The sequence below is a fragment of the Stegostoma tigrinum genome, chromosome 5 (genome assembly GCF_030684315.1).
Source record: "Stegostoma tigrinum isolate sSteTig4 chromosome 5, sSteTig4.hap1, whole genome shotgun sequence".
NCBI classification, from domain to species: Eukaryota; Metazoa; Chordata; class Chondrichthyes; order Orectolobiformes; family Stegostomatidae; genus Stegostoma; species Stegostoma tigrinum.
Genome location: NC_081358.1, coordinates 86,377,642 through 86,404,344, shown reverse-complemented (window position 1 = coordinate 86,404,344; position 26,703 = coordinate 86,377,642). Strand labels below are relative to the sequence as shown.

General features: G+C 41.4%; 1 protein-coding gene across 3 annotated transcripts in view; it reads left to right on the top strand.

Moving 5' to 3' along the window:
- The window catches only part of LOC125451905 (cyclic nucleotide-gated cation channel beta-3-like), a 132,246-nt gene that overhangs the window by 22,132 nt on the left and 83,411 nt on the right, over positions 1-26,703 (top strand). For all 3 annotated transcript variants that reach the window (XM_048529640.2, XM_048529641.2, XM_048529639.2), the window contains exons 5-6: positions 3,427-3,606; positions 9,908-10,116. In XM_048529640.2, the coding sequence (XP_048385597.1) occupies positions 3,427-3,606; positions 9,908-10,116 (389 nt within the window). The remainder of the gene's footprint in view (positions 1-3,426; positions 3,607-9,907; positions 10,117-26,703) is intronic.

Sequence of the window (26,703 nt, the reverse complement as noted above, 5' to 3'; positions counted from 1 at the left end):
TATGAGGTGGCACCTTATCAAATCCCTTCTAGAAACCTAAGAACGGTATATCCTCCAGTTCCCTTTATCTATTGCACACATTACTTTCTTAAATAACTCGAATTAATTTGCTAATATAATTTCTATTTCAAAACTCTATTTTGATTCTGCCTCATTATCCTGAACTTTATAGTATTTTAATGGTATCTTCCAAATGACAGATATTAAGCTAAGTGGTCTGTAGTTTCCTGCTTCTTATTTCTTGTCTTCTTTCAATAAAGGAGTAATGTTTGCTATGTTCCATTCTAATGGAACCTTCACTGAATCTAGGGGTATTTGACAACCTAGAACTATTGAATCAACAGTCTCAGTTATTTTAAGATCCTAGAATGAAATCCATCAGGACCCAAAGACTTGCTAGGCCACAATTCCGACAGAGTATTGTCTAGTATTGCTTAATACTACTGCCCTGACTTATTCCCTCCCTTCCATTTCTTGACTTAGAGCCTTTTTCGGGTTGTTACTTATATCGTCTGCAGTAATGACTGATGAAAAATATCAATTCATACCTTCTGCAGTCTCCTTATTTTCCATTATTAATTCCCCAGACTCACTTTCCACAGAAGCAACATTCACTTTGTTAACTTTTGTTAATTTGTAAATATCCTTACGAACTCTCACTATATGTTTTCACATTGCCAGCTAGATATCTCTAGACTCTTTTCTCTCAATACTATGTTAAAATAATTCTTTGCTGTTTATTATATTCTGTTCAATCTTTTGAACTGTCAACAATTTTTGCACAATGATATCCTTTTTCTTTCAGTTCAATACCATGTTTGATACCCACTGGTGATGCATCCTCTCCTTACAATTGTTATTGCTTGTTGTGATGTTTTTATTCTGTATATTCTTAAGTATCTCCTCAAATATCTGCCGCTGTATCTCCATTCACCCATCTCTTATTTAATTTGGAAGACTAGTCCGGCTTGCTTTGCTTCCATGCCCTCACAATTGTCCCACTTCAAGTTTAAAATATTTGTCTTTGATTCACTGACCTTGGTCACAAATTGAATCCAAATTTCGATCATATATGGTTACTGTTATCTACTTCATGAGATCATTAATTAATCCTATCTCGTTAGATAATACCCACTCCTCTCTGGTTGCTCCTAGACATGCTATTCAAGGTATCTATCCCAAAAACCTTTTTTTAAACTCACCTTCTAATCTGACAAGCCCATCAGATTTTTCCAATCTATAAATAGACTTAAGATTATCATCAGAAAATTCTGGCAAGCATCCATTATTTCTTTCTTTATACTCCAGTGTACAATATAGTTACTGTTAGGCAGCCTGTAGACCACTCCCACAAGTGACTTCTTGTCTTTATCATTTCTCATCTCTACCCGAACTGATTCTACCATCTGGTTTCCTGAGCATAAGTCACACAACTCTATTGTGGCAACACCATAATTAATTAACTGCTCCACAACCTCAACTTTTCCTAATTTCCTGTCATTCCTAAATGTTCCATACACTTCAATATTCAGGCTCTAATCAATGTCACCCTGCAGCCACATCCCTTTGATGGTGATCAGTTTGTACTTATTAACGCTGTCAATTCGGCTGTTTTGTTTCAAATGCTCCATGCAGTCACATATGGAGTCATAGAGTCAGACAGCATGGAAACAGAACATTTGGCCCAACTCGTCCAAACCAACCAATTTCCCAAACTAAACTAGAACCATTTGCCTGCATTTGGCCCATATTCCTATAAACCTTGCCTATTCATGTATGTATCCAAAAGTCTTTTGAATATTGTAACTCTATATGCATTTACCACTTCCTCTGGCAGTACATTCTATACATGCCCCACCCTCTGTGTGAAAAAGTTGCCCTCAGGTGCCTTTTAAAACTTTCACCTTTCACTTTGAACCTATGCCTTCTAGTTTTGAACTCCACTACCTTAGGGAAAATACCTTTGTTATTCACCTTATCTCTGGTTCTCATGATTTTATACATTTCTATAAGGTCACCCGTCAACCTCCTGTGCTCCAGAGAAAAAGGCCCTAGCCTAGCCTGCCTCTCCTTATATCTCAAACCCTTTAGGCCCAGTAACATACTTATGAATCTTTTCCGCACCCTTTCTAATTTGGATAAACAGAAGTGAATTTTGTCCTTTATTTTTGTAACATTTACCTGTTGGCTCACTGTTAGATATGCACTTTCTACCCCATTTCTGTTATGATTTGTTTGTCATTTCCCACTTTAATATCTTTCTCTCTTGTCTTGATTTACCACATCTTCCCAAATTCAATCCCTTCATCCCACTATTTATTTCTTCTTCCTTAGTTATGTGGCTCACAAGAATACAGGTCTCAACACAGTTCAAATTTAATGTTTTAACAAAGATCTGTAGCTCAGGTTGCATTGGAGTTGTTAGTTGGTTCACCGTGCTGACTGGTTATCATGCAAACATTTTGTCTCCCTTCTAGGTGACATCATCAGCACTTTGTAACCTCCATTGAAGCACTGGTGCTCTGTCCCACTCTGAATTTATATGGTCCGGTCTGTCATGGTGGGCAGTCTCGTTTCTGCTTTTGTAGACCATCCTGGTAGTACAGATTTCATTTTCCCCACTGCTGATACCAGTGCTCCAAAACCCCACATCTACTTCTCCCACACTAACTTTGAAACACGCATTCATTTCTGTCTTGGAGCATCAGTGAAGAAAAATCAGAATTAATCTTTCAGGTACAGTGACCACCGTACCTGAAAGATTAACTCTGATTTTTCTTCACTGATACTCTTAGACTTGCTGAGCTTTTCTGATTTACAGTACCTGCAGTTCTTTCAGTTTTCATTTCTTTCTTAGTTGTTTGATGTCGATTTGCTTTTGGCACAAGTAATAATCCAGAGATTATTATCTTTGAAGTTGTTCTTCTTAAATTGGCATCTAGCACCTCAAGCTGACAATGCAGGTTCTCTTTCTTTATTCTACCTTTGTCTTTGGCACTTACGTGAACCGCAATGCCTGGCTCCTCTGCAGATAACTGCAAATTCGTCTCCAGGCTTGAGCAGATGTCCTGAACCCTGGTACCAGATAGTCAATGGACTCTCACTCTTTGCTGCGGAGAACACTGTCAATCACCCTCACTACAACCTTCCCTAATATTACCACATTGTTTTAGCAACCCCCTACTTGAATGGCTACCAAATTGGATAGGTCTTCCATCCTGAAGGTTGTTTGACTTTGAATCAAAACTTTCAATAATACCCACCCCTTCTCAATACTAACATTTTCAAGCATATCACAGCAGTTTTGCAGCTTACTCTTCAAATTAAGTTTCTTTAAATTAGCTTGCAGCTCAAAAAAATTTGGTAATTTGGCAAGATAACATAACAATTGTTTCATATTGATATATATTTTTCTCTTTTGCTTAGTTCCAACCAAGAAAGTTCCTGCACCAAAAGATGATGAAAAAGAAGAGCAAGAAATTAGTCTTAGTGAGACCAAATCTGAGGAGGAACGTTACTGTGACATGAAATGCTGTGAATTCAAGAGACCTCCAATTAAAGAAATCATACACAAGTTAAGAATCCCCGAAAGCATTGAAAACTCAGGTATTTTGTTGTCATTAAATAATTCTACCATCATAGATTGAAAGATGAACCAAATTTAGAAGTAGTGCCCAATGTTGTTAGATTTTAAAGAATGAATATTGGCAAAACTTATATTTCCACTGAGTGGGAGCCGATGATTGCTGCATTCTGATGGAGACATTGATATTTGATAATCAAGTAAAGGACTTATGTTTACTCCACATGTAGTCTGGTGTTAGCCGAAGGAAAATCATACCATGAAGGTAATTCGCTATCACCTTCTCAAAGACAATTAGACTTGGGCAGTAAACACCGATTCTGCCAGTGACTTCTCCATCCCAGGAATGACTGAAAAAGTAATGGCCCAGAATCTCCAGCCTCCAGATAGTCCAACCTGGTGTGTTTACTAACCTTATGCACTGATAACCATAACATCTTATCTAGTTGCTAACCTACCCACTCACCTCACCTGGTTGGAGAAGTGAAATGGAGGTGGTAGGCTATTAGTAATGTTATTAGATAGCTAATCTAGAGGCCTAGATAATGTTTTGCAGACATGAGTTCAAATCCAATTAATTAATCTGGAATTTAAAATTGGTCTCATTAATGGTGACCATGAAGCAACAATTGATTGTCGCGATAAAAAATTCCTTCTGGACTATTATTGAACTTTAGTGATTGAATTCGCTTGTCCTTACCTGGTGTGGCCTGTATATGAGAATGATTGACTCTTATCTCCTCTCTGAAATAGCCACGAAACCCACACAGCCCAAGGGCAATAGGAACAGGCAACAAATGTTTACCAAAGACACCCTCGTCCCCCAAAAGAATTAAAAATACTCACTTACCTCACTCACCCACAAACTAACTCTCTGAAAGCCTTTTAAATATCCCAAACTCTTCCTATGTAATAATGAACACTTGACAGACTATGTCAGCTAGTGCCATGCAAAGGTAGTGTGGACTCCACACAGTCACCCTTCACTAATGTTGCTAAGGTTTGCTTAGGATCTTGCTTCAGAAGATTGGTCATAAAATTGTGGGAAGTTACATGTCTAATTTTTTTGACTGATGAGGACTGAAAATAGGGGTTCCAACGCTGATCGTGAGACTTGGGCCAATTTGTTGCTGCTTAGTACAAGAGAAGTCATTATGTTAGAACCTTTGGCATATTGTGCTGTTTTAACCCAAGCTGTGTCATAGTTTAGTCATCGTCACAAATACAAAAGCAGATACATCTGCCTGTACATAAATGAACATTACCAATTTATTATTATCTTTTGAAGTAATGATATGGAAAATTGATTAAGCCATTCATGTTCACTGATTCCCACATCAAGAGAGATTAGCATGAATATCAAGATATCAGAACACACACATCTCTCCCTCTCAGCTCCTCAAAGGCCTACAATTCACTTCTATTCATTTTGGGAATTTTTTATAAATCAAAAATTGTTGGGAGTTTCTTTGTGTTCAACCCATTTTTTTGTATCACTGATGTTGATTTACTTTTTTATATGATTTGAATGAATGACTGTATCAGACTTACGTAATAATGAATTGGTTATATACTTCACATTTTCTCACATAATGCTTCATTTACCAATTTTTTCCTATTTACGTAACCTATCAATATCGCTATAAAACTGTTTAAATCCCTCTTACAACCTACCATTCTATCTATTTTTGTGTCGTCTGCAAATTTGGGTACAGAATATTTACTTCCTTCCCCCAAGTCATTAATATATATTGTAAAGAATTGCAGTCCCAGCACAGTTCCCTATGGAGCTCCCCTAGTCATTGGTCACCATACTTAAAAAGAATCCCTTACCCCATCATGCAGTTTCTGCTCATGAGCCAATTATCTATCCATGACAACATACTGCCTCCAACACCAGGAGCTGTAATCTTATGACTGAACTTTTTCTGAGGTGCCTGTCAAATGCCTTCTGGAAGTCCAAATTAAAATACACGGTTCCCTTCTATGTACTCTGGTTGAGACTTCCTTGAAAATCTTTAAGAAATTAGTCAGAAATGATTTCCCTTTCATGAAGGCATGCTGACTTTTCTAGATTAGATTAAGATTTTCCAAACATTGAACTATTACTTCCATAATTCTTGATTCCAATACTTTTCTATCAATAAATGTTAAGCTAATCAGTTTGTAGGACTCACTTTTGCCTCCCTCCCTTAGCAGTTTTTCAATCCACTGATGCTTCTTCAGAATCCAAAGATATTTAGAAAATTACATGTAAAGCATCAACTATCTCTGTAGCTGTGTCTTAGGATCCCAGGATACAAGCCATTAGGGCCAAAGAACTTATTTGCCTTTAGCCACACTAGTTTGTCTAATACAACTTCTTCAGAGATTAAGATGGTACTGAATTCCTCCCACATATTCTTGATAATTACTGGAATGTTCAAAGTTTGTTCCACCAGAAACACTGATGAAAAGTATCTCTTTAAGTCTTCTGCTATTCCCTCATTCCCAAAAGCCATCTTCCCAGATTCATTACCTAAGGGGCCCTTGATCTGTTTGACCTCTCTCTTCCCTTTTGTATCTTTAAAGAAGGTCTTATTATCAGATTTTATAGTCCTTGCTAGTTTGCCCTCTTGGTTTTTTTTCTTTATCTTTATTATCTTAATTGTTCCCCTTTGTTGGATTCTAAATTTATCCCAGATTTTAGGGCTATCACTGACTTTGTCTCCTTATATGCTTTTTATCTCAACTTAACCATGCTAAATTGCCTGTAGTGTTCAGGGGTGTATAGATTAGGTGGGTTACAGGGGTATGGGTATGGGTTGGATGCTCCAAGGTCGGTGTGAACTTGTTGGGCTGAAGGCATGTTTCCGCACAGTAGGGGTTCTATGATGATTTAATACTCTACTTAACTTTCTTGGTTAGCAGTAATTGGTTTATCCTTCTCTTAGAATTTTTCCTCCTTATTTAGATGTATTTTTGCTCGGAGTCATGAATTAACTCCTTAAATGTCTACCACAGCTTGCTTACTGTCATTCCTGCTAGTAGTTCACTCCTGTTCACTTCAGCTAACTCTGTCGTCATTTTATTGTAATTCCCTTTAAGTTAAAGAAATTTGTTTCCAACACAAGTTTCTTACTCTCAAAAAGGATATTAAATTCTGCCATGCTATGATCAATGCTTCCAAGGGCATTTTTACTCAGCGGTCATTTATTAGACCTGTCTCATTACTCAGCACCAGATCCAAGATAGCCTGCCCCCTGGCTTGCTCCACGACAGTTTGCTCAGTTGTAACATACGTAGAATTCCAGAAGGCTTTTGACAAGATGCAATATAAAAGGCTATTGTGAAAACAGTCATGGTATAGAGCATAACATGTTAACATGGACAGAGGACTGGTCAGCTTGCAGAAAACAACATGTGCAAATGTGTCATTTTTAGATTATTGGGACATGAAGAGTATATTGGCTCAGCTGTTAGTACTGGAACCTTTGCTGTTTATAATTTATGTAAATGACTCAGATGAAGGGAGTGAAGGAAAAGGTCTTAAATTTGCAGATAACATGAAGGTGTGTATCAAAGTATGTATGAAAAGGATGTAAGGAGATGATATACATAGGTTGAGTGGCTGACAAAAATCTGTAGATACAGCGTGATATGGGAAAATGTGAAGTTTTTTTGAAAAAAGTAAACTATTACTTTAATAAAGACCATTGCAGAATTCTGAGGTGCAAAATGATCTAAGTACTGTGGCTCACAAGCCACAAGAAGTTAATTTGCAGATACAGCAGACTATGGACTATTTCTCTTTATGACAAGGGGAAAAGAGCATAAAGATGGGGCATTATGGTTCAGTTACAGAGACTACTGGTGAAATCATACAAGTTTTCTGACTCATTTTAAAGATTGTCCAACTTTGGAACTCTACCTCGGAAGACAATGAAAGCAAGGTAATTGATAAAATTTAAGACAGAGGTAACTAGACTTTTATTAGGCAAAGGAATCAAAATTATTGAGGGTACCTGGAAACCTGAAATTCAATACTCAGACAGATCAACTATGGTCTTGATAAATGGCAATAAAATCTGGAGTGGCAAAATGGCTTACTTCAACTCCTATTTGTTATGCTTGTATGTTCATAAATTCCGGAAAAGCTGTGTAAATGCTGGTTTGTGTTGCAAAGTGAACACGTGGCGAACTATCATTGGAATTTCAACCCTACCAATTAAGTACAAAGTTCTGATGGAAGTGTCTTTAGATTAGATTCCCTACAGGGTGGAAGCAGGCCCTTCGGCCCAACAAGTCCACACCGCCCCTTGAAACATCCCACCCAGACCCATCCCCCTATAACCCACACACCCTGAACACTACGGGCAATTTAGCATTGCCAATCCGCCTAACCTACACATGTTTGGACCGTGGGAGGAAACCGGAGCACCCGGAGGAAATCCACACAGACACGAGCAGAATGTGCAAACTCCACACAGACAGTCACCCAAGGCGGGAATCGAACCTGGGTCAGTGGCACTGTGAGGCTGCAGTGCTAACCACTGAGCCACCATGCCACCCTAAATAGTGACTCGCCCAGGCTGAGCACTAAAGTGACCAGGCGATAGGCTGCCCTATCTGTCTTCTTTTCTTTAAAATGCCAGTTTTAAATGTTTTAAAACAGGAAGAAATACAAAATACAAGTAATGTATTGCATTTATTTTCATAACCACTGGGTATTTGCATTTCACAGTCAATGAAGTACTTTGTGAAGTGTAGCCGTTGTTGTGATGTGGGGACCACAGCCACTAATTTATGCTCACCAAATGCCCTCGCATATCAATGTGATAATGATCAGATTTGTCACTGTCGTTGTAGCATATTTATTAGCAAGGACACTTGGGAGAGCGCCCTGCACTTTTAGGAGTGGTGCTGCAGGATATTTTATATCCAACTCACCTGACAGATGGGACTGCAGTTTCATGCATCATCTGAAAGACAGCACCTCTGACAGTGCAGTGCTCCTTCAGTGCTGCACTAGAATGTCACATTGGATTTTTGTGCTCAAGACCTTGACATTCAGAGAGATGTGAGGTTAAGTACACGGAGGCATTACTGAACTGCACATGCGAAGGTGTGATAGTTATAGTTACATTTCCGCATTACCTTGGTGATTATTTCTTGTACCATCCAAACAATTCTTAGACGCAAAACCCATAAATGTCCTCTATTATAATTGTCCCCAACCTTGTGAGTTAAGTAGTTACTCACTTAAAGTGCTTCCCTAAAGCCTGACAATATGGCTCTATAAACTAGTATTAGAGATAATGGTGATAATGGGAACTGCAGATGCTGGAGAATTCCAAGATAATAAAATGTGAGGCTGGATGAACAGAGCAGGCCAAGCAGCATCCCAGGAGCACAAAAGCTGACGTTTCGGGTCTAGACCCTTCATCAGAGAGGGGGATGGGGAGAGGGAACTGGAATAAATAGGGAGAAAGGGGGAGGCGGACCGAAGATGGAGAGTAAAGAAGATAGGTGGAGAGAGTATAGGTGGGGAGGTAGGGAGGGGATAGGTCAGTCCAGGGAAGACGGACAGGTCAAGGAGGTGGGATGAGGTTAGTAGGTAGGTGGGGGTGCGGCTTGGGCTGGGAGGAAGGGATGGGTGAGAGGAAGAACCGGTTCGGGAGGCAGAGACAGGTTGGACTGGTTTTGGGATGCAGTGGGTGGGGGGGGAAGAGCTGGGCTGGTCGTGTGGTGCAGTGGGGGGAGGGGACGAACTGGGCTGGTTTAGGGATGCAGTAGGGGAAGGGGAGATTTTGAAACTGGTGAAGTCCACATTGATTCCCTTCCTCCCAGCCCAAGCCGCACCCCCACCTACCTACTAACCTCATCCCACCTACTTGACCTGTCCGTCTTCCCTGGACTGACCTATCCCCTCCCTACCTCCCCACCTATACTCTCTCCACCTATCTTCTTTACTCTCCATCTTCGGTCCGCCTCCCCCTCTCTCCCTATTTATTCCAGTTCCCTCTCCCCATCCCCCTCTCTGATGAAGGGTCTAGGCCCGAAACGTCAGCTTTTGTGCTCCTGGGATGCTGCTTGGCCTGGTCTGTTCATCCAGCCTCACATTTTATTATCTTGGCTCTATAAACTGCTTACTTATCCTTACCCAAGGCTGGATTAGAGAATAGTGGTTAAATTGAGAATCAAAGTCTATAGGTTTACCAAACATGAGAAATCTCACCATCTCATCTTTATGATAAATGTTAGCCATGGTTTCTAGATATTGATACAGTGTGGAAATATATTTTTCCTCATAATTTGTTCTAACTAACAAATATTATGTTTCAGATCGGTTTTACATTTTGTGGTTGTTTTTGGTGGGACTAGCTTGGAACTGGAGTTGCTGGTTTATTCCTGTGCGCTGGGCTTTCAACTTCCAGACACCAGACACTCTACCCTATTGGTTAACTATGGATTATATATGTGATTTCATCTACCTACTCGATATGTCAATATTCCAGACCCGACTGCAGTTCATTCAACACGGAGACATAATAGTAAGTTTATTATTCGTCAACCAATTTCAAGCAACCAAACAGTAATTTTGTTGATGGGATGTTAATGATGAATGAGCAGTAAATGCACCAGATATGTCATATTGAAATGGAAGGTCCCTTTATTTTAACCAGCTTCTCTTGAATCAGTTTTGGTCCTGCTTTCTGTAGAAATGGGGGTGCTCTAATTGGTTTTCTTCTTGATGTGGGGAAGAAAGAATTAAACTGGAATTCCTGGTCCTGATCGCCATCTAGTGATTAATACCGGAATATCTTTGATTTTCCTCTATTGCATTTGCTCTGCAAAGGGTTCCAGCACTTTCAGTAGAATCTTTGCCATCATTTTCTCAAGGGTAGCTAAAGATAGGTAATCAATGTTGCACTTGCCAGCAGTGCTAACATCCTGACAATGAATTTGCAGAAGTGACATAGAAAGATTGAGAAATTAATGTAATAGATCAAACTAATTTGCCATTAGGAGCAAAATCTGGCTTCTTGATAGTAAACAATTAACTAACATTCATTGTCAAAGTTAACACAATCTTTAAGGGAATTCCTAGAGGACTTCCAAGAGCCACAGGACTAAGTTCCAACTTTAATTATCAGCTTCATAGGGAGAAGACCACACGCCATAGAAGTGAGGAAAGTGTGAAAGAAACATAATGGCCCTAATATCCTTTGCGGAATAGCTGTGGAAAGTTGGAAGTGTTCTTGGGACATCACTGCTGGACATTTTCCTGTTTTTCTTGACATGGATTACTTATAAGTTCAGAGAGGTCTCCCAATCATATTCCGTTTAAGTCTTTCCTTCCACAGAATCTGACTGATTCCAACTTTGGTGTCATACTTGACATTTTGAAATGAGTTTCTGCCCATATATCCACCTCTGTGATGTTGGTTTATTCAGCTCCTGCCTCAATTTACTTGCAGCTGAAACCCTCATGTTTGCCTTTGTAAGATCACACAACTATAATATAGAGGAGCTGAACTAGGCCATTCAGTCCAGTGAATCTGCTCTACCATTCAATCATGGCTAATATCTTCCTCAACATCATTCTCCTGCCTTCTCTCCAAAAACTCTGAGCCCATTACCAATCAAGAAGCTATCTATCTCTGTCTTCAGTGCACTCAGTAACTTGGCCTCCACGGCCTTCTGTAGAATGAGTTCCACAATTCATCATCGATTGGCTGAAGAAATTCCTCCTCATCTCAGTTCTAAAGAGTTGCCCCTTCACTCTGAGGCCATGTCCTTGACTCCTAGTCTTTCTACTGAATGAGTAAATCTGAACTCTTTGTGATATGAACAGTAATTTGTTAGAGAATGTATGCATCCCATGTAAAAAGGGATTATTTGGGCAGAATCTTACAGGGATCAGAAAAATATAGGCTACGGTGAGAAATGTGGCAGAATCACACGAAAATCCCAGTGACGCCTTTCTTGATGTTGGGAACAACATGTTGCATCTTTCAACTAAATCTTTGGAGAAAACATCTTCTCCAGGTCCACTCTATCCAGGGCAATGAGTATTTTGTAAGCTTCGATCAGATCCCTCCTCATCCTTCTAAAATCCAATGAGTATAGACCCAGAGTCCTCAACTGCTCTCATATGACAAACCCCTCATCCCCATGATCATTCTTGTAAATCTGCCCTTGACACTCCAACTCAAACATATCCTTCTTGGGTGCGGGACCCAAAATCTCTTACAATATTCCAAATATGGTCTGACCAATGCCTTTTACAACCTCAGCAGTTTATCTCTATTCTTGTATTCTGGCCATCTTGAAGTGAATTCTAACATTGCATTTGCCTTCCGAACTGCCAAATGAACCTGCATGTTAATGTTAAAAGAATCCTGAACCAGGACTCCCAAATCCTTTTGTGCTTCAGATTTCCAAAGTTGTTCCCCATTGAGAAAATAGTCCATACCTCTATTCTTCCTACCAAAATGCATAACCTCACACTTTCCCACATTGTATTCCGTCTGCCACCTTTTATTCAACAGCACTGATTGACTGATGTCTAGCTTTGAACATTAAACCCTCCATAATTTTGAGATCATAAAACCCTGCAGTCTGTGAACTTATTCACACCAAATCCAGTTCACCTACCACCAGTGCATTAACTGATACAGGCACACTGTTAAGTAACACACCCAATTGTAATGCTCTTAATTTTTGCTTCTGTCCCTCCCTATTTCTAACAGCTCCCTATTTCTGTAATCTTCTCCAACCTCACTTTATTGTGAAACAATAAAAACAGAAAATATTGGAAATACTCAGTAGGTCAAGCAGCAACTGTAAGAAGAGAAATGGAGTTAAAATATCAGATTGATGATCTTTCAGCAGTACACTCCAAGACAAATGTGTTTTTCTTGTACTGGTCACTTGATCATTCATAATTTTCATTGATCCACCATTTAAAGCCATGTTTTCAGCTGTAAGGGCTTAAGCTCTGGAATTGCTTTCCTAGGCCTTTCTGCCTCTATCCTTTTCCCTCTTCAACATGTTCCTTAAATTGTATCTCTTCAATCATATTTTTGTGTTTTAACATAATATTTCCTTATGGATTAAATGCCAAATTTTGCTTTATAATACTCCAATGGAGGACATTGAAATGTTTTATCATACTAAATGTGCTACGTACACTCAAGTTGTTGCTAGGTTTCTGAGAGGCTGGCGTATATCAGATGTCGTTGTCTGTGGACGTGAGGTACATGAATGTCCATCAAGTGTGCCCTGAGATTTTGGTGACTGGTTTGCAACATGGAAGCCTTTCAGAGCAAGGTGTGAGCTGAAGTCATTAGGTACCTGCTCTAACTCCCATGACAAGAATTCTTGCCTTCTCATTTGCTTGTAATGTCTGTGGTGTCATAGAAAGCTGCATTTTAATGAGTCAAGCTTTGCAATAAATAAGATGGTTAACAAAAAACAATTCCCCTGAAAAGACAACTGTCGCTGCCTAGCAAGAATCTCACTTCAATGCCTAAAACTTAGTTGGAAGATGCAACATGTTGTTCCCGGCATCAAGAAAGGATTCACTGGGAGTTTCATGTGATTCTGCCACATTTCTCACCATAGCCTATATTTTTCATGTCTCGTTAAGATTCTGCAAAAATAATTCCTTTTTACAGAAGATGCATACATTCTCTTAATAAATTACATTTCTTATCACAAAGAGTTCAGATTGACTCATCCAGTAGATTGCCTCCTTTTACATTTCTTTACTAATTAGTCTTTAATCCCAGAACACTCTCTCACTGTCATGTTGCACTACAGAATGTGCCACAATCCATTTGGGAAAGTGCACTGATACACGAGTCCCACTACACCTGGAATCATCACAAAAGTCCCGAGTTTATTGGTTTGCTTAACAGGTTAACAGAAAGCTCTGACCAAGTTTTTGTACTTCACTACGACTTATGACAAAGAAATCAATTCTAACCACAGGCAAATAAAACTATGAGTTATCAACATATTGCTCTACTGGCTGAAACTCTAACCTCTTAAACTTCTACCTGCACTCACAGGAAAACAGACAGATAAGCAAGCATAAATGTTACAGATGGAGAAAAATAGCACTAGTCCACATTTTGCTTCTTCCAAATCTTCCTGTGAGTTTCTTATTCTTTCAAAGATCTTTTTAGTATCTACTTCAAGCACACGAGAATTGACACACAGGTTGTTCAGTTTGTTTCCCGTCACTGAATGGAGGCAACAGCTTGCAGCAAATAGTGATCGAGAATAGTTAGCTACCTTCTAGGTTTTGGTTACTTCACAACAGAGAAAGAGAGAGAGAAACAATTACTCTGTCACAATCTGGAGACTTCTGCCTCTGTTTTTACCACACACATTCTATTTACCTGTCAGTCACAGACTTGTTGTCAACTGATGACTCCTGGCCCCCACAACCAATCCTAACTGCAGAAGCCAATTATCAATCTGTCTCTGGGTGAATGTCACTCAGCTTGAATAAAGCAACACTGTAAACACCACTCGTATGGAGTTCCAATGACTTGTTTTTAAGAGTGCAGCAACTCCTTCCATATTCCTTAGTTTAAAGTAGTCTTTTTCCTATTTTGGTCCACAATCCTAAATAAAAAGATAAAGTCTTTCTAACCAATCCCTCTACCTTCACAACAGTCAAGTATTCTAGCCTCCATTAACTTCTGACAAACTTGGTCTTCAATCTGCATTAAACACTCCCTTAGTTTTGCATTGTGAATGATACAGTCAGCATTTCCTTTGATTAAAATGATAGTTTGGCCAGTTCTATGCCTTCCTACCTCTATTTCTCAGTTGGCCACAGACCGGAATAGACAAAACTGTAACAACTATCTGTTTGTGATACCCTAGGGTTTAAAGGGAAACCTTTAGCTTTGTCTGAAAATAGATTCCACAATGCTGTTCCCAGTGATAATAGAAATACATTAGATATGTCTCTAGGTAACAGTGCTAATCTGTTACTCTTATTTCCAAGTTCCTCTCGCATGGAACAGCAGGGTTCAGTTAGCTCAGTTGGCTGGCTGGCTGAGTTGCAACACAGAGTGATACTAACAGCTTGGGTTCAGTTCCCACACCACTGAGGTTATCATTAAAGACTCTCCTTTGTAACCTGCCCCTTCACCTGAGGGTGACACTCAGGGTAAGCCAACAAAAGTTGTCTGTCTCTCTTTCTGATGAAAGAGTAGGAATACAGTGACTTTGTCTGTAAAGGTGTAGCAAATTGCAAAGTTGTAAACTATCTATAATGCATTTCAGGAACTTGGGAAAAACCCAGGATCCACCTTTGAATTTAGAAACTGTTGACATTACTTCTAACTATTGATGCTTTGCACTTCCCTCTCAATCAAATACCAAGTCTTCCTAGGCTCTCTAACAAGCACACAGTTTACTCCCAGACTGAATCCATTGCAGGTCCTCTGAATACTTCTTATACATGTTAGAAGTTAAGCTTTAATAGCAATATACCATAATCTTAAAAATCAAAAAAGAGGCAATTCTAAAATGTAATAATCTTAAATCTCACAAGTAGAACAATAAAAAAAAGCTCTTCTTTGGCTATTCATCTTTCCTCAGATGCAGAGCCGGGGTAATGATGTAGGAAAATGATCCAGCAGTTAAAACCCCACCTTCTCGCTATTGTTAACATGTAATGGAGTAAACATGTAGCCAGTAGGTTTCTCCACTCCAAAGGACAGTTGGTAAATTTGAAGAGTAAAAATTTGACAGTTTTTTGATCCAAATTTTTGATTCCAATTTCTTCCTGTAATGCAGTCAGCAACAGGCAGTATTTAGGGAAAAAAAAATCCAGTGTCTTGACTTAGTATTTTCAAATTTAAAGTATTTCACTTTTGGAATATGTTAGGATGGTTGAATGATAAGAAAGTACTTGCTTTTAAGCACGTAATTTAAACTGAACTGAAAACCCTTAGATAACAAGGTATGGAGCTGGATGAACACAGCAGGCCAATAGCATCAGAGGAGCAGGAAACCTACTGACATTCCAGGTCTGGACCCTTCTTCCTAAATTGTTTTAATATTCAATTCTATTTTGCCATTATTCTATATATTTTTTTCTTGCCTTCTCACTTGAAACGGTGGGGAATATTCAGAAGAGTTATCTCAGCAATTGGTTGATAATCTCTGTCAGTAATACTCAAAGCTAGCCTAAAGCAGTTGATGAACAAGTTTTCCCTTCCCACTGAACACGTCATTGATGAACTCTGAAGTTGTCTGATTAAAAAATTACATTTCAATCTTTGCAGCAGATTAAAGTTCAGGAAATAATATGTCATCTGTCATCAACATAGAATCTTCTGACATACTCAACAAGCCTGGCAGCACATGTGAAGAGAAACAGAGTTTTGAATCCTTTTTTTTTGTTTTTATTCATTCACGTGATGAGGGCTTATATGAAGTTCAGTTCTGAAGAAAAGTTAGTTTGGACTTGAGACATTGACTTTGTTTCTCACTTCTCAATGTTGCTAGGCCTGCTAAGCATTTTCAGTTTTAGTTTCAGGTTTCCAACATCTACAAGTACTTTGCTTTTATTTCATCTGGAGCCATGTGATTGAAAACTTGCTATTGCAATGGGGGCTTTGTAAAGTAGAAGCAATCTTTACTGGCCTTTTCCTTCCTATGGGTAAAAAAAACAACTGTGTAAAATATGTAAGTAAAAGAGCAATGTTAAAGTTTCATGGCCTGGTAGAAATGAAAATATTTTGTTAGTAATAAACTTCAGCAAAATACTTAATATTTATACATATATATTTTTACAAAGACAATACACAGTCCCTTTCCATACCTTTTACTTAGTTGTAATGTTTGGCATCCAAATAGTTTTAAGTTGAAGTCTCCAAAGTGCATGCCAATCAACCCGACCCGTCACTAATGGAAGATAAATTTTGTTTTGTTTTAGGGCCAGCTGGCTAGATTGTTATAGTTTTCACTATGGTGGGCAAATTTATCAAGAGAAGTAAAGAACTAAAGACACTCACTCAGCTCCAAATGCATCTGGTCTCAATGAATCATAAACAGCAATGACAGCTACGGGACAAAAACAAAAATTCCATAAAGAGAAATACACATCATTCAGTTCCAATTCAGTAAAGACTCACAGTGTGGAACCAGCACATTTAATAACTCATTCACTGCAGATCACTACTAAGCTGTACGACAATCCATGGCCATTATGTGCAGTTGCAACACTGCCATCATCTGGTGCACTCTCAGTTCTTTGGTCCGTTTTGAGAATGATGTAACATGGCACCTTCAGCAGATATGAGACAACAGTGAAAAGAAACAGCAAATCCAGCTTTGCAGTAAATGGAATCATGAAGCATAACTAAAGATCAAAAAATTAGTTATTAAATGTGTTAACTGTTTTTGAATAATGTGACTGATCTAGTCACTAAAATCTAGAGAGTAGAGTTATTTGCACCAGCCATTCCACTGATTCTCCCAAAATTAGTATTATCATAAAAGCATGTGATGACAGCCACTGCCAATGTGTGGGTTAGGTGTTAATCTGCCTCTATTCTTCTTTTCTGACTGAGTCTATCAGGCCTATTCAATCTAAAGTGGTAGAGAAAAGTCATAAGATGGTCCAATGAGAACAGGTTCTTCTCTAGAACAAAATACAAGTCTATTACTTGATACAAATAAAGTAGAAATTACATCAGTGAGAGAAACATTGTTACTAAGACTGTTGGATTGAATAATAGGTGTGTCATAGAGTCAAAGGTTTACAGCACAGTAAAAAAACCCTTTGGCCCATCTCTCCAGTCAAAAACAACCATCTAATTATTCTAACCTCATTTTCCAGCATTTGGCCCATAGCTTTGTATACCTTGGAATTGCAAGTGCACATCTAAATACTTCTGAAATGTCGTGAGGCCTCTACCTCCGTTACAAGCAGTGAGTTCCAAATTCCCACCATCCTCTGGGTTACAAAGTCTTTCCCTAACATCACCTCTAAAGCTTCTGCTCCTTACCTTAAATCTACTCCCCTGGTGATTGAACCCTCCACTAAAGGAAAAAGCTTCTTGCTGTCTACCTTATAAGTACCCCTCATAATTTTACAAATCTCAATCTTTTCCCTTGTCAGTCTCCTTGGCTCCAAGGAAAACAAACCCAGTCTATCCAATCTCCCTTCTTAACTGAAACTCTGCAGTCCAGAGAACATCCTCTGCACCCTCTCCAGGGATTTCACATCTCTCATGTAACGTGTATTTCAGAACGGCACACAAGATCCCTTAAAGGTCCTAAGATATTCTGTCTTCCCCACCCAAGTCCTTATGACATCACATAATTGTGTGGAATGGAGTTTTCAGCATTAGCCCTGTTTAGAACTATTGTCCTTATACTGTACAACATGTTGGGTCAAGAAATCAGATCTCCAAGAGCAAGCTGTTTGCAGTTTTGGAAGTGAGTTGTTTGCAGTGTGATCGCCAAATTCTGAAATACTAGCCTGGCTGTGAGTCAACAACAGGCTGTTTATTGTCAGATACATTTTACAGAATGCTAAGACTTATGGTCAGAATATTCAACATTATTTAAAACAAGAGCAAATTGCTGTGATTGCCAGATATCTAAAATAAAACAAGAAATATGAGAAATGCTTAACAGGTCAGGCATCAGCAGAAATAGAAACAGATGTTCTGATGTAAGGCCATTCACTTGAATCATAATTTTAACATGACTTATCCTTTTTTTTGAGCTAATAAATAATACACTACCTTTGAACAATTACATCAATGTGAATTCCAATCACTTTCATATTTGACTTGCACAGTCCATGGAAAAATTATATGAATAATAGATTTTCTTTGATTTCTGATTTACATGGTACAACTCCTGCAACAAACTTTCTCATTTCATTTTCCTATGTGGCAGTATATGTTCATTTCCTAATTGTCTTTAGTCTTTTGTATAACTTACATTAAAATATGAAACAAAATTGTCATCAGGCGTAATGAAAAAACAAAATACTTAACTATTCTTTATTTACTTGCGAAAGAGATTTTACTCATGTAGTTTTGACAACCACCTTGTCAATAATGCTGGCTTATTCAGAGCTTGCAATTTGCCCACCGAGATAGGGCGTTCCCAGTTTGCTTGTCAAAGCATCCAGAAGAAGAAAAAGTACTGATATTTGTATGATACCTTTCATCTGAGAGCCTCACAAGAGTGAAGTTCTCTTTTATTGAACTACAGATGTAGGAAACACAGCAGGGAGCCAACTTGGACTCAGTAGCCTTCTCCTGTAACATTGTGACCCAATGTCTGTCTGGGTTGGTGATTGTGGCCTTTCTTCTCAGCCCAAAAGCCTGGTTAGGAGTAAATTAGGAGGTTAGGAGGCCGCATTTTATTTGAAAAAGCCAATTAAGTGGCTGCCAGTGGGTAAGTAATTCCTTTGTGGGGATGGTGGCATGCCCAGTTAGCTGCCAATCGGTAACTCTCAATAACTGTGCCAAAGGGAGTGTTGATATTGTTGGAGCTGTATCTAGAAGATAAGGGTGCCCCAACAGATGTGCAGCTTCAGGGTCAGGCGTATTGGGTGTAGGAATGCCAAGATCAGTCAGACAGTCTGGGCCAAAGGAAGCCCAAAAAGTAGGATCACTTCCTCAGATTCTAGAGGCCATTCGAGTTTTACCTCGTGCCCTTCCCATAAGTCAGATGGGCAGGAAGAGTACTAGAATTGAGCACTCAAGCAGTTCAAATGGATTCTGCGTGGGTCATGAACTATCTATCCTGTGGACAAAATGATAGGCAAGACGATAATGGGAATGCAACCCGTCACATTTTTACATTATAGATTCAGTGATTATGGTGTAATACATTCAAACACTTCATGTATTCACAGTTTTGTGCAGTGAGATGTGTCTTGAGTGTATTTTAAATTGATAGGATACAGTACCACACCATCTAATGGAATGTGTCTTCGTTGTCGAAACAAAACTTCACAAGCATCATGTGCCAGTCACTCCTGCCAGTTCTATCATGGACAGATGTGTTTGCAATGTGTAAACCAACAATGAGATCAAGTAAATTGCACCTTTAATTTGATTTATTAATAACAAGAGTGGGTTTAATCTGGCAGTGTCATCTTTCAGGACTCACTCGGCTTGACATTTCACAGGAACATTTCATTTCACAGTCTCAAAGAGAATTTGACTCCATGCCACAGCAGGAGATAATAGGATAGTTAACCAAACAACTTGCTAGAAGAACACAGCAGTCCCAGCAGCATCTCAGGAGCACAAAAGCTGACGTTTCGGGCCTAGACCCTTATCAGAGAGGGGGATTGGGTGAGGGTTCTGGAATAAATAGGGAGAGAGGGGGAGGCGGACCGAAGATGGAGAGAAAAGAAGGTAGGTGGAGAGGAGAGTATAGGTGGGGAGGTAGGGAGGGGATAGGTCAGTCCAGGGAAGACGGACAGGTCAAGGAGGTGGGATGAGGTTAGTAGGTAGGAGATGGAGGTGCGGCTTGGGGTGGGAGGAAGGGATGGGTGAGAGGAAGAACAGGTCAGGGAGGCAGAGACAGGTTGAACTGGTTTTGGGATGCAGTGGGTGGAGGGGAAGAGCTGGGCTGGTTGTGTGGTGCAGTGGGGGGAGGGGACGAACTGGGCTGGTTTTGGGATGCGGTGGGGGAAGGGGAGATTTTGAAGCTGGTGAAGTCCACATTGATACCATTGGGCTGCAGGTTCCCAAGCGGAATATGAGTTGCTTGGGGACCGCTTTGCAGAACACCTCCGCTCGGTTTGCAATAAACAACTGCACCTCCCAGTCGCAAACCATTTCCACTCCCCCTCCCATTCTTTAGATGACATGTCCATCATGGTCCTCCTGCAGTGCCACAATGATGCCACCCGAAGGTTGCAGGAACAGCAACTCATATTCCGCTTGGGAACCCTGCAGCCCAATGGCATCAATGTGGACTTCACCAGCTTCAAAATCTCCCCTTCCCCCACCGCATCCCAAAACCAGCCCAGTTCGTCCCCTCCCCCCACTGCACCACACAACCAGCCCAGCTCTTCCCCTCCACCCACTGCATCCCAAAACCAGTTCAACCTTTCTCTGCCTCCCTAACCTGTTCTTCCTCTCACTCATCCCTTCCTCCCACCCCAAGCCGCACCTCCATCTCCTACCTACTAACCTCATCCCACCTCCTTGACCTGTCTGTCTTCCCTGGACTGACCTAACCCCTCCCTGCCTCCCCACCTATACTCTCCCCTCCACCTATCTTCTTTTCTCTCCATCTTCGGTCCGCCTCCCCCTCTCTCCCTATTTATTCCAGAACCCTCACCCCATCCCCCTCTCTGATGAAGGGTCTAGGCCCGAAACGTCAGCTTTTGTTCTCCTGGAGATGCTGCTGGGCCTGCTGTGTTCATCCAGCCTCACATTTTATTATCTTGGATTCTCCAGCATCTGCAGGTCCCATTATCACTGATACAACTTGCTAGAAGAGGTAGTTTGTAAACGGTTGTTTTAACTGAGAAGAGAATCTTAAAGAACCAGATTGTTCTTGATAGTCTGCCAGCTAGACGCTCAAAACTGTGCTTCCTCCATTTGCTATTAAAGGTAAAAATGATGATGATTCATCCTTTTGGAGTGGGAAAGCAGCGCAATTCAGGGATGTGTCCTTAGCTGTGTTTGGCTTGTAACCAAAAATTCAATGGCATTCAGAGTCACAATGAAGACTCCCTTCTAGGCTACTACCTTGCCTCACTCCCAGTTGACCTGATGCACTAATGATGTATTACACACTGAAGAGCAATGGTAGGTTTGCTAATAAATATAAGAATCTTGTATGTTTCAAGCTTCCACAATTTCACCAGGTTATGAGTAATTCACCCAGTTTGCGCAGCAGCCCTCTGATGTTAATAAGGAAAATTGTGGAAGGTCACTTGTTGGATGATTGCTGGAGTCTTGTCTTCATATTTTGCAGATAGTGCCATCTGATATTTTCCTTCATTATTGCTTATTGTTGTTGATTCATAACTGAAAAAGTTAATTGCTCACTTCAGAGGATATTGAGTCATCTCCACAGTGTAAAACAGGATGATATGTAGGACAGACAAAATAATAGAAAATGCTGGAGAAACTCAGCAGGTCTGGCAGCATCTGCAGAGAGAGGAACAGAGTTAACACTTCGAGTCTGATCATTCTCTTTCAGAATTGAGTTTTGCCTTTGCTGCGATGTGTAGACCAGAGTGGGTATCAATGTCATATTCTATTCTTGAAAGACATTGATGAACTAATTATTTGCGATGTGACAGTTTCCATGGCCATTTCTTTGCTGAAATTATAAATTTAGTTGAACTGATTTCCATGTTTGCTCTTGAGATTAGAATTAATATTTTAACTTGTATGACTGCATGTAGCTGGTGGGCTGTCTGTAGTCTTCCCTGGCTTCAATTCATCACTAGCATTTTGCAGCAATAACAATCTTAACTGCTTTGCAGTTATATAGCCTGCAATTATATCGCTCCCCTTAATATGATACAATGCCAAGGAATTTCACAAGAACATTTCACTTCGCAATACCAAGCAGAATTTGACACTGAGCCACACCAGAAGATAATAGGATGGTTAACTAAAAGCTTGTTTGAAGAGGTCGTTTTTAAGCAGTTTTCTTAAATGAGAAGAGAATGTTAAATATCCAGAGAAGTTCAAAGAGGTAATATTTAAGCCCATGGTACAGAGGGAGGAATGTACTTTTCAGAAGTGAATAAGTTGATTCAGGTGCAGACATCAGCCTCGGTGTAGAGGTTAAACAAGGCAGTTAAGCTGATGGAACAGATATGGATCGGAAGGTCATCTAAGATTCAGATTAGATGCAGAGGACATAATTAAAATGCTTAAAACACAACATAATCATCATTATCTGGCAAAAGATACAGAAGTTTGAAAGCATGCACCAACAGATTTAAAAATAGGTTCTTTCCTGCTGTTATCATACTTATGAACAGATCACCCATGATCTTTCTCTACAGCTTCTCTGTAGCCGCCACAGTGTATTCTGCATTCTGTTCCATTATCCTAATGTATCAATGTAAGGCATGGTTTGTCTGGTTAGCAGACGAAACAATACTTTTCACTGTGTCATGGTACATGCGACAATAAGAAATCAAATCAAGGTTTCAAACAGTTTGGCTTAATATGAAATAGTGGTGAAGAAGAAGACTAAGTCAATGGCAAGGGAATGTTGTTTCTGTGAGAGATTGAAGACAATGGCTTTTATCTTCCTTGTGTTCACTGCTGATCCAGCACTGGATGCTCAATGAGCAAATTAGATACAATGGAAGCTTTGAGCAAAGTATTAGTGATTACACCCATTTCTATTTGGAATGTATTTGGTGTCTTACATGTTTTTATAAGGAAATAAGATAAAGAAGAAACATGTCACATGGCACATCAAGCCATTACCTAATAATTTCATAGTTGATCTTCTACTTTGTTCGGAAATTACATCATAGTTATCTTAAATTGAAGTTAGCCTGCTCAACACATTCACACTTACTGCAACTTTAACACAGGAAGCGCAAAATGCTTGAGTGATATTCCCAAGTCATGAACCCAAGGAATTTTCAAAGTTTGAATCAGATCAGACCAAATACATGACTCAAAATGCTTGAAGAATAATATATGTGTGCATGCACAGTCAAAACAAGTGCCCAACTTAAAACAACACATACTTATAGAAAAGACATTGATTAAAACGCTTAAAGCAAAAGAGAATCTTGCAAAAGGCAAAAGATGTTTAGCATCAACATTCACTGGTGCACAAGCATCTGTATATATGTTCACACTTTTTAAACTCTCCTGTAATTCATAGTTATCTTTTGACAGTTTACATTTGGGTTTGTACTGTCTCACTACTTGCAGGTTCCCAGTTACTGTTTCAGAACCCTACCAAAAGCACTGATTAGCTCTCCTATCTAATGTTCCATCTTTAATCTGAATTCTCCTACTCTCTACTTGGTTCCCATGATGTGGAGATGCTGATGTTGGAATGGACTGACCAAATTCCGAAGTCACACAACACCAGTTTTTAATCAACCAGTGAAGTCTCACTTCACCTGGCGAAGGAGCAGACCTTTGAAACCTTGCGATTTCAATCGAATCTGTTGGATTATAACCTGCTGTCATGTGATTTCTGACTTTGACTACTTGTGTTTACATTATTTCACCATCGAGCTTTGAGAAGATTTGTAGCTCAGGTTGAGGCTCTGGATGTGAGTTTGTTCGCTGAGCTGGAAGGTTAGTTTTCAGACGTTTCGTCACTTTTTTTTAATTTGAAAAAATATACTTTGTTCATAGAATGTACAAAAAAAAACATTTATACACCTACCCAGTCATGCAGGCCATTCCGGGTTACCCAGGGGGTACGTAACCAACTAAAGGAAAAAACAAAACAAAGAAAATACCCCGGCAGTCGTCTCCCCACACAGTCCCAGTTGGGGAAGGCACCAGCTGGGCCCAGTTACCAGATAGAGCCCTTTTTTCTATTCTGGATGAGGGGTTTCATACCGTGGTCTTTCCCCACCGCGCCTTGACGGCGGCTGCCCCAAGCTTTAGCACGTCCCTCAGCATGTAGTTCTGGACCTTGGAGTGCGCCAGTCTGCAACACTCGGTCGGGGTCAGTTCTTTCAGCTGGCAGACCAGCAAGATGCGGGCAGACCAAAGAGCATCTTTCACCGCCTTGATGGTCCTCCAGGCGCAGTTGATGTCGGTCTTGGTATGCATCCCGGGAAACAGCCCGTAGAGCACGGAGTCCCATGTCACGGAACTGCTCGGGACGAACCTCGACAAATACCACTGCATCCCCCTCCAGACCTCCTGCGCATCGGCACACTCCAGAAGGAGGTGATCGACAGTCTCGTCCCCCCGCCCCCTGCAGCCGCCTCGAGGGCAGCGCGCGGTGGCGCAGAGAGTCCAGGCGTGCATAAAGGATCTCACTGGCAGAGCCCCTCTCACCGCCGGCCAAGCAATGTCCTTGTGCTTTTTTGAAAGTTCTGGCGATGAGGCATTCTGCCAAACGACTTTGGCAGTCTGCGTGGGGAACCACACAACGGGATACACCCTCTCCTTTTCCCAAAGGGTCTCGAGGATACTACGTGCTGACCACTGCCTGACGGCTTTGTGGTCAAAGGTGCTTCCTTTCAAAAATTTCTCCACGAAGGACAGGTGGTACGGGACGGTCCAACTACTCAGAGCGTTCCGCGGCAACGAGGCCAGGCCCATCCTTTGCAACACTGGGGACAGGTAGAACCTCAGTAAGTAGTGACACTTGGTGTTTGCATACTGAGGATCTACGCACAGCTTGATGCAGCCGCACACAAAGGTAGCCATCGGGCGACGGTGGCGTTCGGTACGCCCTTTTCCCCATTTTCCAGGTCTTTGTACATGGTTCCCTGCGGACCCGGTCCATCCTCGACCCCCAAATGAAGTGGGAGATGGCCCGGGTGACCGCAGCGGCACAGGTCCAGGGAATAGGCCAGCCCTGCGCCACATACAACCGAAAGCCCCTCGCACCTGACAACCAGGTTCTTCCCCGCAATAGAGAAGGACCGGAGCGTCCACCTGCTCAGCTTCTGCTTCAGTTTGGTGATACGCTCCTCCCAAGTCTTAGTGCACGCCCCAGCTCCACCGAACCGAACACCCAGCACCTTCAGGTAGTCTGTCCTGACGGTGAAGGGGATGAAGGAGCGGTCGTCCCAGTTCCCGAAGAACATGACCTCGCTCTTACCCCTGTTGACTTTGGCACCCGAGGCCAGTTCAAACTGGTCGCAGATGTCCAACAGCCTACTCACCGACCGACGATCGGTGCAGAAGACGGCGACATCGTCTATGTACAGGGACGTCTTGACCTGAAGGCCTCCGCTGCCTGGGATAGTCACGCCCTTCAGGCTCACATCCTTCCTGATGGATGCGGCGAAGGGCTCCACACAGCACACGAACAAGGCAGGAGATAGCGGGCAGCCCTGCCTGACTCCAGATCTGATGGGAAAACTGTCCGATTCCCACCCGTTGATCAAGACTGCGCTAACGATGTTGGTGTAGAGCAGCCGGATCCAATTGCGGATGCCCTCCCTGAACCCCAATATGGAGAGGACGTCCCTCATGTAAGCATGAGAGACCCTGTCGAAGGCCTTCTCCTGGTCCAGACTGATGAGGCAGGTGTCCACCCGCCTGTCCTGCACGTAGGCAATCGTATCCCTGAGGAGTGCGAGGCTTTCAGCGATCTTCCTGCTTGGCACAGCACAGGTTTGTTCAGGGTGAATCCCTGACTCCAGGACAGACGTGACCCGGTTGGCTACGAACTTGGTCAGGATTTTGTAGTCCACATTCAATGATGAAATGGGACGCCAATTCTTAATTTCTTCCCTCTCCCCCTTCCTCTTGTAAATGAGGGTGATGATGCCCTTCCTCATGGACTTGCACATTTCCCCTGCCCGAAGTGCACTATCGTACACCTCCAGCAGGTCCTGGCCGACCAGGCCCCACAGAGCGGAATACAGCACGACCGGTAAGCCGTCGCTCCCGGGAGTCTTATTCTGCTCCAAGGACTTGAGGGCTCTGGTCAGCTCGTCCAGGGATATCGGCCGGTCCAACCACTCCCTCGTGCCGTCATCTAAGACCTCCATGATAGACAGCAGGAACAACTCGGAGGCTGTGCTGTGCGTGGGCTTCGTGTCGTACAGCCTGGCAAAGAAGGATTTGCTGATCCTCAAATGTCGGGCCGAGACGAAGTCACCAAGTTGTCGTCCTCCTTCAGCCAGCTAAGCACAGAGCTCTCTTTGTGCACCTTCTGAAAGAAGAAACACGAGCTCGTCTCGTCATGCTCCACGGAGCGGACCCTGGACCGGAAAATTATCCTGGAGGCCTCCGCGGCGAAGAGCGAAGCTTGTTGGCCCCTCACCTCGCGGAGGTCCTCCGTGACATTGACCCCCATCGACTGCAGGTTCTGCATCCTTTTCTGGAGTCGTGACAGCTTTCCCCACCTCCCTCTCGCCTTCCAAACACCCTTGAGGACAAAGAACCTCTTGATGTTCTCCTTCACTGTCTCCCACCAGTAGCCCAGAG